The sequence below is a fragment of the Mustela putorius genome, unplaced genomic scaffold (assembly GCF_011764305.1).
Source record: "Mustela putorius furo isolate JIRA1106 unplaced genomic scaffold, ASM1176430v1.1 tig00000083_pilon_pilon_pilon, whole genome shotgun sequence".
Taxonomy (NCBI): domain Eukaryota; kingdom Metazoa; phylum Chordata; class Mammalia; order Carnivora; family Mustelidae; genus Mustela; species Mustela putorius.
In genome coordinates, this window is record NW_025421273.1 from 6,460,417 (window position 1) to 6,474,209 (window position 13,793).

The 13,793-nt window shown below is 36.3% G+C and overlaps 1 protein-coding gene across 11 annotated transcripts in view; it reads right to left on the reverse strand.

The window, feature by feature from the left end:
- Window positions 1-1,892: 1,892 nt before the first annotated feature.
- The window catches only part of ELF2 (E74 like ETS transcription factor 2), a 101,268-nt gene continuing 89,367 nt past the window's right edge, over window positions 1,893-13,793 (reverse strand). For 4 of the 11 annotated variants that reach the window (XM_004768496.2, XM_045070282.1, XM_013064515.2 and 1 more), the window contains 6 exons: window positions 13,151-13,324; window positions 10,347-10,385; window positions 9,895-9,981; window positions 5,674-5,866; window positions 4,452-4,799; window positions 1,893-4,132 (listed from right to left, as the gene is read on the reverse strand). In XM_004768496.2, the coding sequence (XP_004768553.1) occupies window positions 3,505-4,132; window positions 4,452-4,799; window positions 5,674-5,866; window positions 9,895-9,981; window positions 10,347-10,385; window positions 13,151-13,324 (1,469 nt within the window). In that variant the 3' untranslated portion in view covers window positions 1,893-3,504. The remainder of the gene's footprint in view (window positions 4,133-4,451; window positions 4,800-5,673; window positions 5,867-9,894; window positions 9,982-10,346; window positions 10,386-13,150; window positions 13,325-13,793) is intronic. The other 7 variants (XM_004768499.2, XM_045070302.1, XM_013064516.2 and 4 more) reach the window with 3 other exon arrangements.

Here is a 13,793-nt window from a genome sequence, read left to right on the forward strand (position 1 = left end):
GCCCAATGCGGGACTCAGTCCCAGGCCCCTAGGATCATGACCTGGCAGAAGGCAGGCAGATGCTTAATCGACTGAGCCACCCAGGCACCCTACCACTGAAGTATTTAAAGCAATTCCAAGGGAGTGATGAAATCTACATTTTACAATGCTCTCACCTTACAGCATGAGAAATAAAGAGCAGAGAGAGGCTTGGTGAAGACAAGCAGAAGTAAAGGTTGGGAAAATGGTAAAGGAAGCTACTTTTAAAAGGTCACATCAATAGGATTTGGTGAATGACTGGAGGTAGGAAGTAAAGTGTCTAGAATTATTTCTTCTGGCATGAGTATTGGACTGCTGGTAATGTCATTTACTGAGCTAAGAAGAACAGATTTTAGAACAGAGTTTAACTGGACATGAAAGAGGAAATCAGGAATTTATACGCAATTAGATAAACCCATCTGAGTATTAAAACTCCAGGCATTTGGTAGTAAAAACCAAAGGCATGGATGAAATTATGTATCCATTAAAAGTTGAAGTGAAATCCTGATGGTAAACACTTAACAGAGTGCCAGGCACTGATTCTAAATCCTTAACATATTAATTTGTCAGAGACCCATAGACAGAAACTTGCGAAGTATTAACATTAAACGGGAAGCTGAAGGAGAGCAAAGCAGACTAAGACTGGTCAGGCAGGAAGTAAACCAGAAGAAGGATGTCATGGGAAACCAAAGAATCTTTAAGTAGGCTGAGGCACAAGATCACATGAAAAAATGAAGTGTCTGATTTTACTACTGGACTGTTGGACCTCAATGAGAACTGTTTCTTTTAAGCCAGAATTCAGCTACCAAAGAGAGCAATAGACTGTAAAACTTGTTGGAACAAGGAGAACAAGCAGGTATGAAAAGAAGGTGGAGTACAGGAGGAAGACACACCTGCCTCCTTCCTGAAACAGATGGGTAAGGATGGATGCCAGAGTAAGTAGATGCTCTTAAAGCAAAGGGTCCAGAAATGGAGGGAGTACAGCTCTGGACCTCCATGTTCTCTATAAAAGAGGTTTACTGGTCATTTGGTTAAGCAGGGTAGTACGGCTGGAATTGTTGCTGGAAGAAGACCTAAAGAATAAATGGACAGACTGCTAATTATTGTTCAAAAGCCCTAGTAAGGCTGGACTACATAGGGGCATCAAGCCATTGTTAGAAGGTTCTTCTCCTATATACTGTACACAGAAAAAGTTATAGTGGTTTACAGATTTAAAGGATTGAGATTAAAAAGCCATACCACTGATAATTTTAATCAGAAAAACACTGATCTGGTATATACTGTGTACATGTTTCCAAATCTAGACCTTAGGTATAGTTATTCTGAAAGAGACAGAAATGTCTATGTAGAGTGGTAGAGCAAGCTAAGAAGGTCTGACCTAACCCAGTTAGAACCAACTAATAATATAGTGGCGGGGTGGGGGTGGGGGGGAATCTTTACTCAAAATTTAAGTCGCTTTAGCTGTCTTCCATAGGACATGACTTAGATTCTTACCAAGTATGTTACCAAAACCAACACATGTCTGAGTGTCCAGTAAGTTCAGCATTTGGGGAAAGGTGTAGGTATGGAATAAGCTATATATTCTTTGCTCTCCAAAAATACCATGGAATTAGACTAAGGAAACTATAGTACAAAAAAATATATATACAATTCAGTGCCAAAGAAAACTGAAATATTTAGGAAATGTCTTAAGAGTAGTAGAATTTGAGCTTAACTCCCAAATGGGGTAAGAATCAAGTGAGTTTTCTTCGAGCTTTTATTAAAAAGTACCATCAGGTTATGTTTATGGAAAAGATAAACAATTACCAAGGGTGCTGTTCTAAAAATCTGTCGACCTAAGTAGTATCTGATTGAATGCACAACTGAAGGCCACAAAACATTAAGTATCAGTTTATTTAAATTTCTAAAAGATGTAAAAATAGACAACTTTTCTTTGTAGTTGAAAGAGCATTAAGATGTGGGGTCACAGGACCTAATTTGGTGTGAAATTAGGAAATTTCTTGTAATCCCTCTGGTACCTCCATTTCCTAATTTGTAAAAGGGCTAGAGTATTACTTGATCTTCTTAACCCTTAAAAGGTCTGTTTGAGAAATAATTGGTTTGATTTGAAATATAGATACAAGTGTGGCCAAAATTAAAATAATAAACTCATGGTAAGTAGAACATTATAGTTCATGATAGTAATTAGAAAATAAGTGGCAACATGCAGATATCTGCCAAATAGTAATGTAATGGAACAAACAGAAGGAAAAGTTCTTCACACAGTATTGGGAAGGAGAAATAAGACTTCTATACTTAACTAAAACTGTGTCTCTATACTAGCTTTTGAATATTGTTATAAATATCACCAGAGACCAAAACACAACATAAATTTCATTTCTATATTTCAGAAAACCTACTTGAATACACTTTGAAACAAGAGTACAACAAAATAGAATATACTTCAAATGTTGAATATACAAACTATTATAGTTCAAATCTGAACACTGGTACTTTCCCTCTTAAACTTCAACTAAAAAAAAAAAAAAAAAAAAAAAAAGGAAGGAAGGAAGAAAACAAACAAACAAAAACACCAGGTATTAGAGCTACCTGACAAAAATTCATGCTGAGCCTGAACTTCGAAGTGACAGTAGAACTGAAACTGCTATGTCTGCACAGACGCCAGGGCTAAGTGAGTGACACAGGCAGGATACAGCAGAAGGCCAGAGCCAACTGTTAATTTGTCCACAATTAAGAAACTGACAGACTTAAACTACCATATAAAATGTTACATGTAAATTCTATAACAATACTGTGCTAGGTACAAGATTTTTAAAATTTTTTTTTAATAAAAAAGCTTTACACAAACAAGCCATTAGCTTATTTCAATAAAGAAAACTGAAAATTAGTCTAAGGCCTTTGTTTTAAATCAGCTTAAGCTATATGATATAAAAAAAAATCGCACTAGATCTTTTTTGCTATCCTCTTTCTGAAAAGCTTTTGGATCCATTTTCAATTCACATTCTAAAATACCTATATTAGCAGTCTTCACATAGCACCAGTTAAGTGAGTTCTGTGTGAACACAGTAATAATTGCTGGTATGCATATAAAATGCATCAAAAATTGCTATATGTAACAATGAGATCACCCATCCCAACCCCTCCCCACTGAAAACTATATAACCTCTTACAGAATGTTAGTGTTCCAAGTCTTAGTGTAACTTGATATTGTAGTGAGTTGCTTGGTCCCTTTCAATCCTTTTCCTTACTGACGGGTTCAGTTGTTTCCTACTGTAAGAGGCAGTTTTCTGTCAGCATCTCCGTACGTAGTTCATTTCCCACTGAAACATGGGATAGGTAATTTATTTCCAGTAAGTCTGATTGTTTTCTTATATGCATTAAAAAGGTTTTAAAGTCTTTTGACTTTGCTTGATGACCTCCCTTGCAAATATTTATGTTAGTACTATCACTAACATTACGTCTAAAGTCCCTGGTAGAGCTGCTGTCTTATTTCTCACATGTCACTAGTCCTTCCGTTTTCATAGTTACAGGAAGGGCAATAGCTGAAGGCGCGCTGACAACCACTACGTGGGTCACTGTCTTATTTCCATCTGCTGGCTTTTCTTCTTGTACCAGCTGCAAAGTTTTCACGTCGTGTTCCTGCTTTTTTGCCACTGCTTCTGATTTTACCTCTGGCCCTTTTATGACCGCACTGATAACTCGCGGAGGAGTCTGGCCAGACGCCTGCTGAGTAGGCACTGATAGTCTCATTACAGGTGTACCGTGGGCTATAGAAACGGGGGTAAGTGCTCTCACAGCCAGCGGGGTTCCAACAATGTTAATGCTTCCCGATCCAGTCAGATTGGACTTTGTCTGCAGTTGACACTGTGCAAGTTGTGTAGCTGGGATGGTAATAATTTTGGCAGGCTGCATGGTGATTTTGTCTCCATTTTCAGAAGAGGCTGGCATCACAGTAGGGATTGTCTGAATAACTACCTTTGGAGAGGTTGCCGTTGTTGGACTAGTGCTGGTTATTAACGGTGCACCTGCATTAACTGACTGAACTGCCACAGTCGAGATTTTCTGACCCAACGATGTCATTACAACAGGTACTTGCATTGCCACACGAACTGTCCTAGTAGATTCAAAAAAAAATTGATTGAATGTTAAGTTAGACAATAGGTTTCTTAGGCAAAAGGATGAATGCAAACCTATAATGTACAAAACTAATGCTCCCAAATTTTACAGGTGTATGAAATGCCACGAAATATATTTTAAAAACATGCCCACATTAAGTTCCATCTATAAAACCATAAGAAAACAATTCAGGGTAGTTGAGACCTCTACTTTAACAATAAAATAGACTTAAAAGATCAAGCACTTTTCGGAGTCTTGAGGACAGTGGATTCTTAGGCTGCTAACGTTAAAAAAGGGACATGGTTTCCTTCACTGACCTTGGTGCTGCTGTTGCTGACACAGATGTGGTAGTAGTAGGAGACCTGGATGGAGTATCATGACCAGGGGAGGTGATGTTCACAACTCTAGCTACACCCTTCTCTGTCCTGGAGCAGTTCAGAGATGAGGTTTTTCCACCACGAACAGAGGTTGCTGCTTTCAGGAGACTCTCTGCAGACAGTGACACTCGTTCTAATGATTTTTCATCAGTAGCTGCTGCTAAATCTTCATTACAAGTTTCACTTTTGTCGTCATCTATGACTACTATGTTTTTGGGCATATACTTGAACTGATATACAAGCCTCTGTCCTTCAACCTTTGCAAGAATACCCCTTTGGTAATAGTATCTGTAATGGAAACAGTACTAAATGAATCAATTATATTACATTTTTTTACCCCCCAAAAACACTATGTTGAATGGATACTAACAGAAACATTCACTTATTCCTGTTAGAGAGGAGAAGGAGCTCTTACTGGCTGGAGACTGTTTAAAAGGCTAAGAATTTGGATAAGAATGAAATTGGAATCTGGTGTCACAGGTCCTTTAACCTTTGGGTTTCTAAAATAGCTACAAGTTCTCTTTCTTAAAGGAAGTAATTCAACCTAATACCAAATATTTTACTGTATCTTATGGCATCAGTAAAAATGCAACTGTGATTTACACAGGTTATAAAAACAATCTGACGGTATGTGGAAAAATTACTTAAATGGTGCTTAGTAGAGTGAAATCTGTGGGACACGTGAATACTATCATAAAAACTACATGTCCATTTACGAACACCGCTAATTAGAAAAAGCCATGTACACTGCAAAGTTTTGTAGGTTTCTCAAATGACAAAACTTAAGAGAAAACTTCATATTAAGATAAATCCATTATAACAAATTCATAGGAACTAAAAACCTGTATTAGAAACCGTATTTCATTTGGGTTTAATTTCCTTAAAGGTCTTCAACTTATTAAGGAATAGTCCTAAGTGCAAAAGCACATTTTTCTGCAAAAATGGGTTTCCAGTGATGACCTTGGAGCTGCTGAAATTTCAGACATCGAGACCAAAATCTTTCTTCTCCATCTACCTCCAAACCTAAGAAACTCCTCTAGAATATCCCACCAAATTAAAACTTATAAAAGGGGGGGGGGTTTAGAGATTCTCTTTAAACAAGTAATAAACAATACAGAGGTATACAGGTTTTATTCAATAATTCATTCTCTTGTGTTCCTACCTCAGAGCTCGTCCCATAGTTTCATAGTTCATATCTGGCTTGTTCTTATGCTTTCCCCAAAGTTTAGAGACAGCCTTTGAATCCACAAGCTTGAATATGCCTTTTTCTCTCTGAGTCCACTTAATATACCGAGGACAAGTATTTTTATCTTGAAGTAGATCTAAAAGAAACTCCCACAAGTAGGTTGTGTTTCCTTTGAAAAAAATAATAAGACATCGATTAAAAATTCATTGATATAATTAAATACATAATTAAAAGCAAATATTTAGGGGCACTTCAGTGGCTCAGCCAATTAAGTGTCCAACTCTTGTTTTCTGCTCAAGGTCATAAGATCGAGCCCAATGTAAGGCAGGGAGCCTGCTTAAGATTTTCTCTCTTTCCCTCTCCCTCTCTGCCTCTGTCTTCACTCACACCCTTGATCAAAAAAGGCAAATACTTATTTATCCTGGACAAAAATTCAGTAACTACTGTAAAATGTCCTAAAAGTCTGTCACTAAGTACTTGACTATATGAGTAATCATTTATACACTGTCAAACTGTGTTGCCTAGTAAGTTATAGATACACTGCATTTCATTATAACATTATCCTTAACATACCTGTTTGGTTTTCAAAAATAATGTCCTATTTATGTTTACTGTTATGATACTAATAAAGGTCCTGGATTTTAGACTATTATACATCACCCTATCCTAAATTTTGAGTTCAGTAGAGGCAAGGCAAAGGCATAATGCATAGTACTAAGTGAATCTGAATTAAACAGAATCCAGTTTATTAATTACATAGATCTAAACCACAAATAAATTTATTTGCACCAGTATGTTTATTATATAATAAGCCCCAATTCTATGATCAAAATTCATCAAGAGGCACTTAATTGTTGAAAAGGCAAGCAATACAGAGTAAAATGTGCAAAATTTTTAAGATTTTATCTTTCTACGTAAACTCCACACCCAACACAGGGCTGGAACCCACAACCCTGAGATCAAGAGTTGTATGCGCCACTGAATGAGACAGCCAGGCACCCCGAAACATATTTTTCTTTGATATATTTCCTTTGATTTACCTTTATGCAGGAACTCTGAAGTACATATTTTATAAAGTACAAATTACCCATGACCCTTTAAACATGATCTCTTCCTTATCTTCTGGACGTCTACTAGTCAGTTTGGATTTGATGATCAATGAGACCTACTTTCCTCTAAAAACAGGTTTTGTTTTGTTTTTTTAAATTCCTAATCTCCTTCTGACCATACCCAATATCGTGAAGATAAGCTATGTATTGGGATTTCATTATATATGAACAGTTGAGTAAATACATTTGTGCTTCAGTCTTAAAATACCAACTCCTTACATAGAAACACTAAAAAGTAACATGGGAATTCCTTTAACTAGTCCAGTATTCATCAAATGCTAACTATATATAACATATATGATGACATGACTAGCAAAATTTGAAAATGAGCTATTTCTGCAGAATAACACAGTTATTCATCATACACTACTGCTCTCTAAGTGTTGTAGAGGATACAGAAGAGCATTTAAAACTTGGTACCTGCTTCAAGGAATTTACAATTTAGTTGGGAAGGGAAAAGAAAAGTTACTGACAAGTTAACAATACAAAAAAGAAGTAATAGTTTGTGAAATGACGTATCACAAGGTAATGTATAATTATATTCCAAATGAATGACAGAAAATGGGATTTCAGGAATAAAAACAATGGATTGCTAAAACGGGAAAACGTGGAAGATGACTAAGATTTACATAGAGGAAAAGAGCAAATCTGGGATTCAGATAAGGAACTTCATCCCAAAAAGAGAAAGCATGACTCTTTTCATTCCCTTCGGAGAGTGGAAGATGGGCAAGTAGTGGACAGTGGTTATGGGGAGATCAGGCTGAAATTTTCAGAATGCTGTTTTTCTTTTATTCCCTTTGTATAAGCCTCTAGGGCCAGAGATTCTTAAACTGATGAAAGAAGAGAAAAGAACCCTGAGAAGGAGAAAATTAGAATATATACACCACCACTGAGTCACCAGGTCATCTCTAGGCTCCTGCTCACTATCTCTTTACTATCATCAAATCTAGATCCAAATTACAGGCTTTGTGAGAAGGACCTCTAAGAGTAGGAAGCTTCCGAACTAAGCTACTGCTACTGAGTCTAAATGCTGAAGCTCTTCCTCAGGCATTTCATTTTCATTCTGAATTCTCTGAAAATTCAACAAATTTACTAAGCCATAGTTGAGACCAGTGTGCATCTCTTGACCTAAGAAGATGAACCTTCAACTTTACAATGTTCTGTCTGCATCTCTGAAATCCCACTGCATCAGCATCAGTATTTTGTAAAAACTCTTTATGTAACTTTCAACTACATTAAGATGTTTAATTGGGACATTTCTGTGATCAAAAGATTATCAAGCCCTATGGTTGGACACAGTAAAAGTGAGCTAATTCTGGAAGAAACTTCTGAGTAACAAAAACAATGCCTTAAACATACATAATAGGGATTTGAAAGCATCCGTGTTTGTGGAATGAGACTCAACATTCCTCGGGTTGTCTTTGGGTGTTAACTCCACCCCAGTTCCCATCCTCAAGTTAAAACTGAAAGTTCTATATCTCACTTTAAGGAAAACATTCAGAAAGGGAAGCCTTCTTTACTAGATAAGGTAGTTCACTAAGCATATAATAGACATCAGCATTTAGATTGCCATTTTATAGAAGAAACACTGCATTTTTTTTTTTTAAGATTTTAAAGTACTTCCTACATCCAATGTGGGACTTGAACTTATAGCCTCATGATCAAGAATCAGAGGCTCTATACCGACTAAGGCAGTCAGATGCTCTCAACTGGATTTTTAATCTTCACAATTCAACATGTAGCCTCAAGTTTGACAATAAAAAGACTGAAACTTTAATAAAAGGTGATTTTGACTGGCAAAAACAGTCATCACAAAGTTTTTCCTCCACTGTTAAGTATCAGATCTTTGAGTACAAGAGACCACTGATGATGGGATTTAAAAAAACAGTAATAATTGTATATTTATGGTTTAGCTTTTTAATATTTACTATTATGGAAGTTTTAAAGTTTTTTTTAATTTTTTTTAAAGATTTCATTTATTTATTAAAGATAGCAAGAGAGAGAACAAGTGGGTGAGGGAGCAACAGAGGGAGAGGGAGCAGCAGATTCCCTGCTGAGCAGAGAACCCGATGTGGGACTCGATCCCAGAACCCTGAGATCACAACTTGAGCTAAACGCTTAACCAACTGTGCCACCCAGGTGCCCCGGTTTTAAAGTTTTCAACATAAAAGACAAAACCTAAGATGTTAGAAATGTAAAATGACCAAAGACAAAGATGAGAAGTATCCTTCTGTCCCAAATTCAATTTCTCAGTTTCTGAGTAAGTAACAATTCAATGTTACTGAATTTTTTGTTCTAAATTTGTTGGTAGCCTTATTGGAGAAAAATATTCTTTTTTTACTAAAGGCTTCATTTTTGCTTTATTTAAAATTAGATGTTAAGACCACCTGTTGAAGTTTTGAATATATTATTCCAAAATGGATCCAACTATTAAATATTGGTCTGAAAACATTCATGAAAGTGATAAAATTCTGGTTACAGATTATCAGAACACACCTAAAACCATAACTAAAATATTACCTGAAATCATCCAACCAGAGTGCAGAATGTAGGAGGCTTATCATTAATTTTTGTTTTTAAGGAAAGTATACAAATTCTAAAGCAAAATTGTGTTTTTGTTCTAATTCCTGACATGACTGGAATTGGTTGATTAGGAAATAAAATTCAGCTTGCCTTAAGAGTTCTTGCATTCTATCAGTTAAGAAATTATGTATCAGAAGTAAGTCTTAGTTATAAACCCAACCCCTTCAATTCTGAGCGGCTCTAGGATGAGTGCTCTTACACATACATACCTCGCCTAAGAACAATGGCTCTTAAGAAGGCTGTGCATCAGAAAGCACTTTAGATGACCTTTCCAAACACAAATGCCTACTGCCTTTTACACCCCTATAGAGTATCTATGGCTATAGAATCTCAGTGGGTAGGAACTAGGAAAAAGCTCCCCAGGCAACGCTCAGATGAGGCCTATTACCAAAGACAGTACTTCCATCTGTTCGAGTACTAGAAATCATTTTCTTACAAATGCAAAAATGTCCACGAGGGGGCGGGGGGAGTCATCTCACCTCCCAAACAGCCCTCCCCAAATTACCTTTTCCTTCTCTGGGCTTCTTCTTTATACCTAACTCAGGAGACCCATTGGAAATTGGTGATTGCTGGGTCTTTGGTTTACGGCCAACTGAAAAAAAAAAAGATTGAAACCATACATTGAAAACGGGAAAAAAATACCAGAAGCATGATTAGCAGACTCTTTGATAACACATTTATTCATGAAACTGAACACTAATTTGTGGATTAATACACTCAGTGTATATAGAAAGTTGCACTGAAAAGGAGCATTAAAAGCACTTCTGCAATTTTAAATTACAGCAGTTAGTTGGCAGCAATTTCAGTGTATAGAGCAAGTCAGGTACTACCCAACCTATTATTTACTTGGTCAGAGCCTCAATTTGCTAACCTCTTCCAACAATGCAGCAATGGAAACAAATTCTAGTACAAACTTTTTTTCTGTTCTACAAGATTGTTAGAAAAAACTTTACCTACCTATTGCAGAGGATCTGATTATCTGCGAAGCCCTTTGAGCTCAAATGAGGAAAAGTAAGAGATATTATTTTAAACACTCTACTGCTCTGAGCCAATCCATTCACCAGAATTTAAGCATAAGTGTTCAAATTCCCCCACTTCAACGTGCAGGTACATTATAAGAATAAAAGAAAATCTTTCAATTAATTAACTATTTTATATGTCTAAAAAGTGTGCCCTTCCTTTTGCTTCTCTTCACTTCTACCAAAAGGGCTCTCCCAGAAAGACTTAGCATCCACAATGAACAGAAAAGCAATACTTATATTAAAGAAGGTATAAGGCTGAAATGCGTTGTTTTCAATCCTCAGCACTGATAAAAGAATGCTGGCAGATGAGGTGAAGCCTCCAGAAAGGCTAGGAATAGTCAAGTATATTATAATTTGCAGATTAAATACATTATTACTTATCTGGTGACTGTCATACATCTGGGTTTCTAATGTCACTCTGGTCTTCATTAGCAAGGATTATTTAGAGCTAAATAAAGACCTAAAAATCAAAGCGTTTTATTTCTAAATACACAGCCATTATATTCCAGGATTTCATTATGGTAACTAATCAAGAAGATGTGTGCTCTGGCAAAAATTAAAAGGGAAAGTTCGCTGGTTTCCTTATTAGAACAGAGATTAATTTCTCAATTTAAGTAATACTAAGAATACAAATGAAAAAAACAAAAACAAAAAACTTCATAGAAATGTTAGTCCAAAAAGGCTTATTTTTATATAAAGCAGTACTTCCCAAATTGTACTTAAGAAATAGTTTATTTATAAGTAGTAAACAACATTCTACAGTCAAGGTTACTTTTAGAACACTGCATGTTACCTTCTCTTGCAGATTCACAACAACCACTAGTATGTTAGAAGCTCTGGAAATAAAAAGAAGGCTCTGCTATTCAAAAATAACCTACCTAACTTTGTATGTCCCAAATGAACTTAAGCATATATATTTACATATACATTATATATAATTTTTAAATGGTCATTAAGATAATCTATTCTCAAATATATAAAATATTAAATTGGCAATCTTCTGGTTTCTATCATACCAACATCCCATAGGCAGATGAACCTATTCATCTGCTTTTCATGGTTTTTCCCCTCTTCTTTCAGATCTAAAAATTTCTTGGGGCACATCGATGGGTCATTTGGTTAAGTGTCTGACTCCTGATTTCGGCCAGGGTCTTGATCTTAGGATCATGAGACTGAGCCCTGCATCGGGCACAGAGTCTGCTTATGATTCTCTTTCTGGGGCACCTGGGTGACTCAGTGGGTTAAAGCCCCTGCCTTCGGCTTGGGTGATGATCTCAGGATCCTGGGATCGAGCCCCATGTCGGGCTCTCTGCTCCACAGGGAGCCTGCTTTCACCCCTCTCTCTGCCTGCCTCTCTGTGATCTGTCAAATAAATAAATAAAATCTTTAAAAAAAAAAAAAAAGATTCTCTCTTTCTGGGGTGTCTGGGTGGCTCAGTGGGTTAAGCCTCTGCCTTCCACTCAGGTCATGATCTCATGGTCCTGGGATCAAGCCCCACATTGGGCTCTCTGCTCAAGACGGAGCCTGCTTCACCCTATTTCTCTCTCTGCCTGCCTCTCTGCCTACTTGTGATCTCTGTCAAATAAATAAATAAAATCTTAAAAAAAAAAAAAAGATTCTTTCTCCCTCTCCCTCTGCCCTCACCCCCTGCTCGTGTGCACATGTGCACATGTGTGTGCTCTCCCTCTTCCTTAAAAAATAAATCTAAAAAATTTGTGTTTTGTAATAGCTCCTATCAAATAAATCCAGTCAAAGGTTACAGTGGGGAAGATGGTAATCAGGGCTACTTATATGTATGCCTTTTGTCTTTAAACATTTAAACAGCAGGAAGTAATTCTTCCTTCTATTCTTTCAATCATACCTCTCGCAAGATACATGTAATCTATTACATGAGGAAGGAACTCAATCTCATTCTTCACTGTGTCCCTCACAGTAATAAGCACAGACACACCAACATCACAGCAATCTGAAATACCTCTAATAAATGAAAGAAAGTACCATTATTTCTAACACAAGTTTTCTTATTTTTGCTTTTCCTACTATAAAATGTGAAGAAAAAAATACAGAAGAAAGTAGAATTAGATGAGTACCATTTATAAAGAATTTAATTTCTTTCAAGTTTTACCCGATTCAAACAGGAAAAGGACCCACTTCCTGCCCCTCTTCTAGGGATGTCAGAGGTGTGTGGGGCCTCACCCATCAGGAGTGAGAAGTTTCAGCAGGAGTCAAATAAATAGTAAGTGGAAATGCTCTTTACCCACTAGTGAGTTTATTCCACTTAAAAGTCCCTATTGGCAATACTGGTGTTTTAAGACAGAAGATATAAGAAGAAAATAATATTGGGCTTTTGATTTTAATGCCCATAAAAGAGTGGGAAGATAAGATTAAAAATAGAGAAAATAAAAAAATAAAGGTTTTTAAAAAAATAACCAAGTACCTAAAAAGATCCGAAAGCAGACAGACAAGCAGTGAATCTCTGACCTTCCTTCTGCTTGTCCAACATTTATTTTAATTCCATTTCCAGGCAACTTTCTTTAGAGCGCAAACACTAGCTACAGTATGAACATGTTAACACAAAACTAAAATCTCAGTATGTTGATTCTTTGAGAATACCTAGGTAAAGATAACATCAATCATAAATCTATAGCATGTATTTTCCTATGTCCCTTGACGGGGGAAAAAAAATAACCAGAAAAAATTTCACCAAAACTTTTCCATAAATTTATAAATATATTCTACCTTTTTTCTTTTTCATTGGTTCATGGCTATCTGGTGATGTCGGAATAGGAGAGGTATCCATTGGTTCCGATTCTTCAGTTGACACCTCCACTACAGTTTCTGTAATGACATCTGGCCTCATAGCAGCATGGATAAATTCTGGAGTTGATACACAAGGAGGGACAAACACTTCCACTATAAAAAAAAGTCAAAAAATTAAAATTTCCCACCCCCATCAATACTTCTTCATGCGGACAATTCAATATTTAGTAGAGGTGAGGTTTCTTAACAATTTATCAGAGCAGGGTAAGAGCCTAAGTTAATTTGCTGAATATGCAATACAATCTAAAGTATGTAAGGAAATAAATGCAAAGAAAATCAGCTTGAAGGAAGTTAATCCTGTAATCCATGTGGGGATTATGAGGAATCACCTCCCTTCTTCATATTTTTAAGTACTTTCAAGCTCACAATAGAAGACTTTGAATTATTTTGACAACTGGGAAAACATTTGAAAATAAGATATCAGAGTCATAGTGAGTTCTTTAGTAATTACTTTCCTTCATGATACCCAGCATTATTCTCTAACTAGGTAATATATCCACATGTTATAAAATTTAAAACATTTAACACATTAACACAATAAAAATCACATTTAATAAATGTG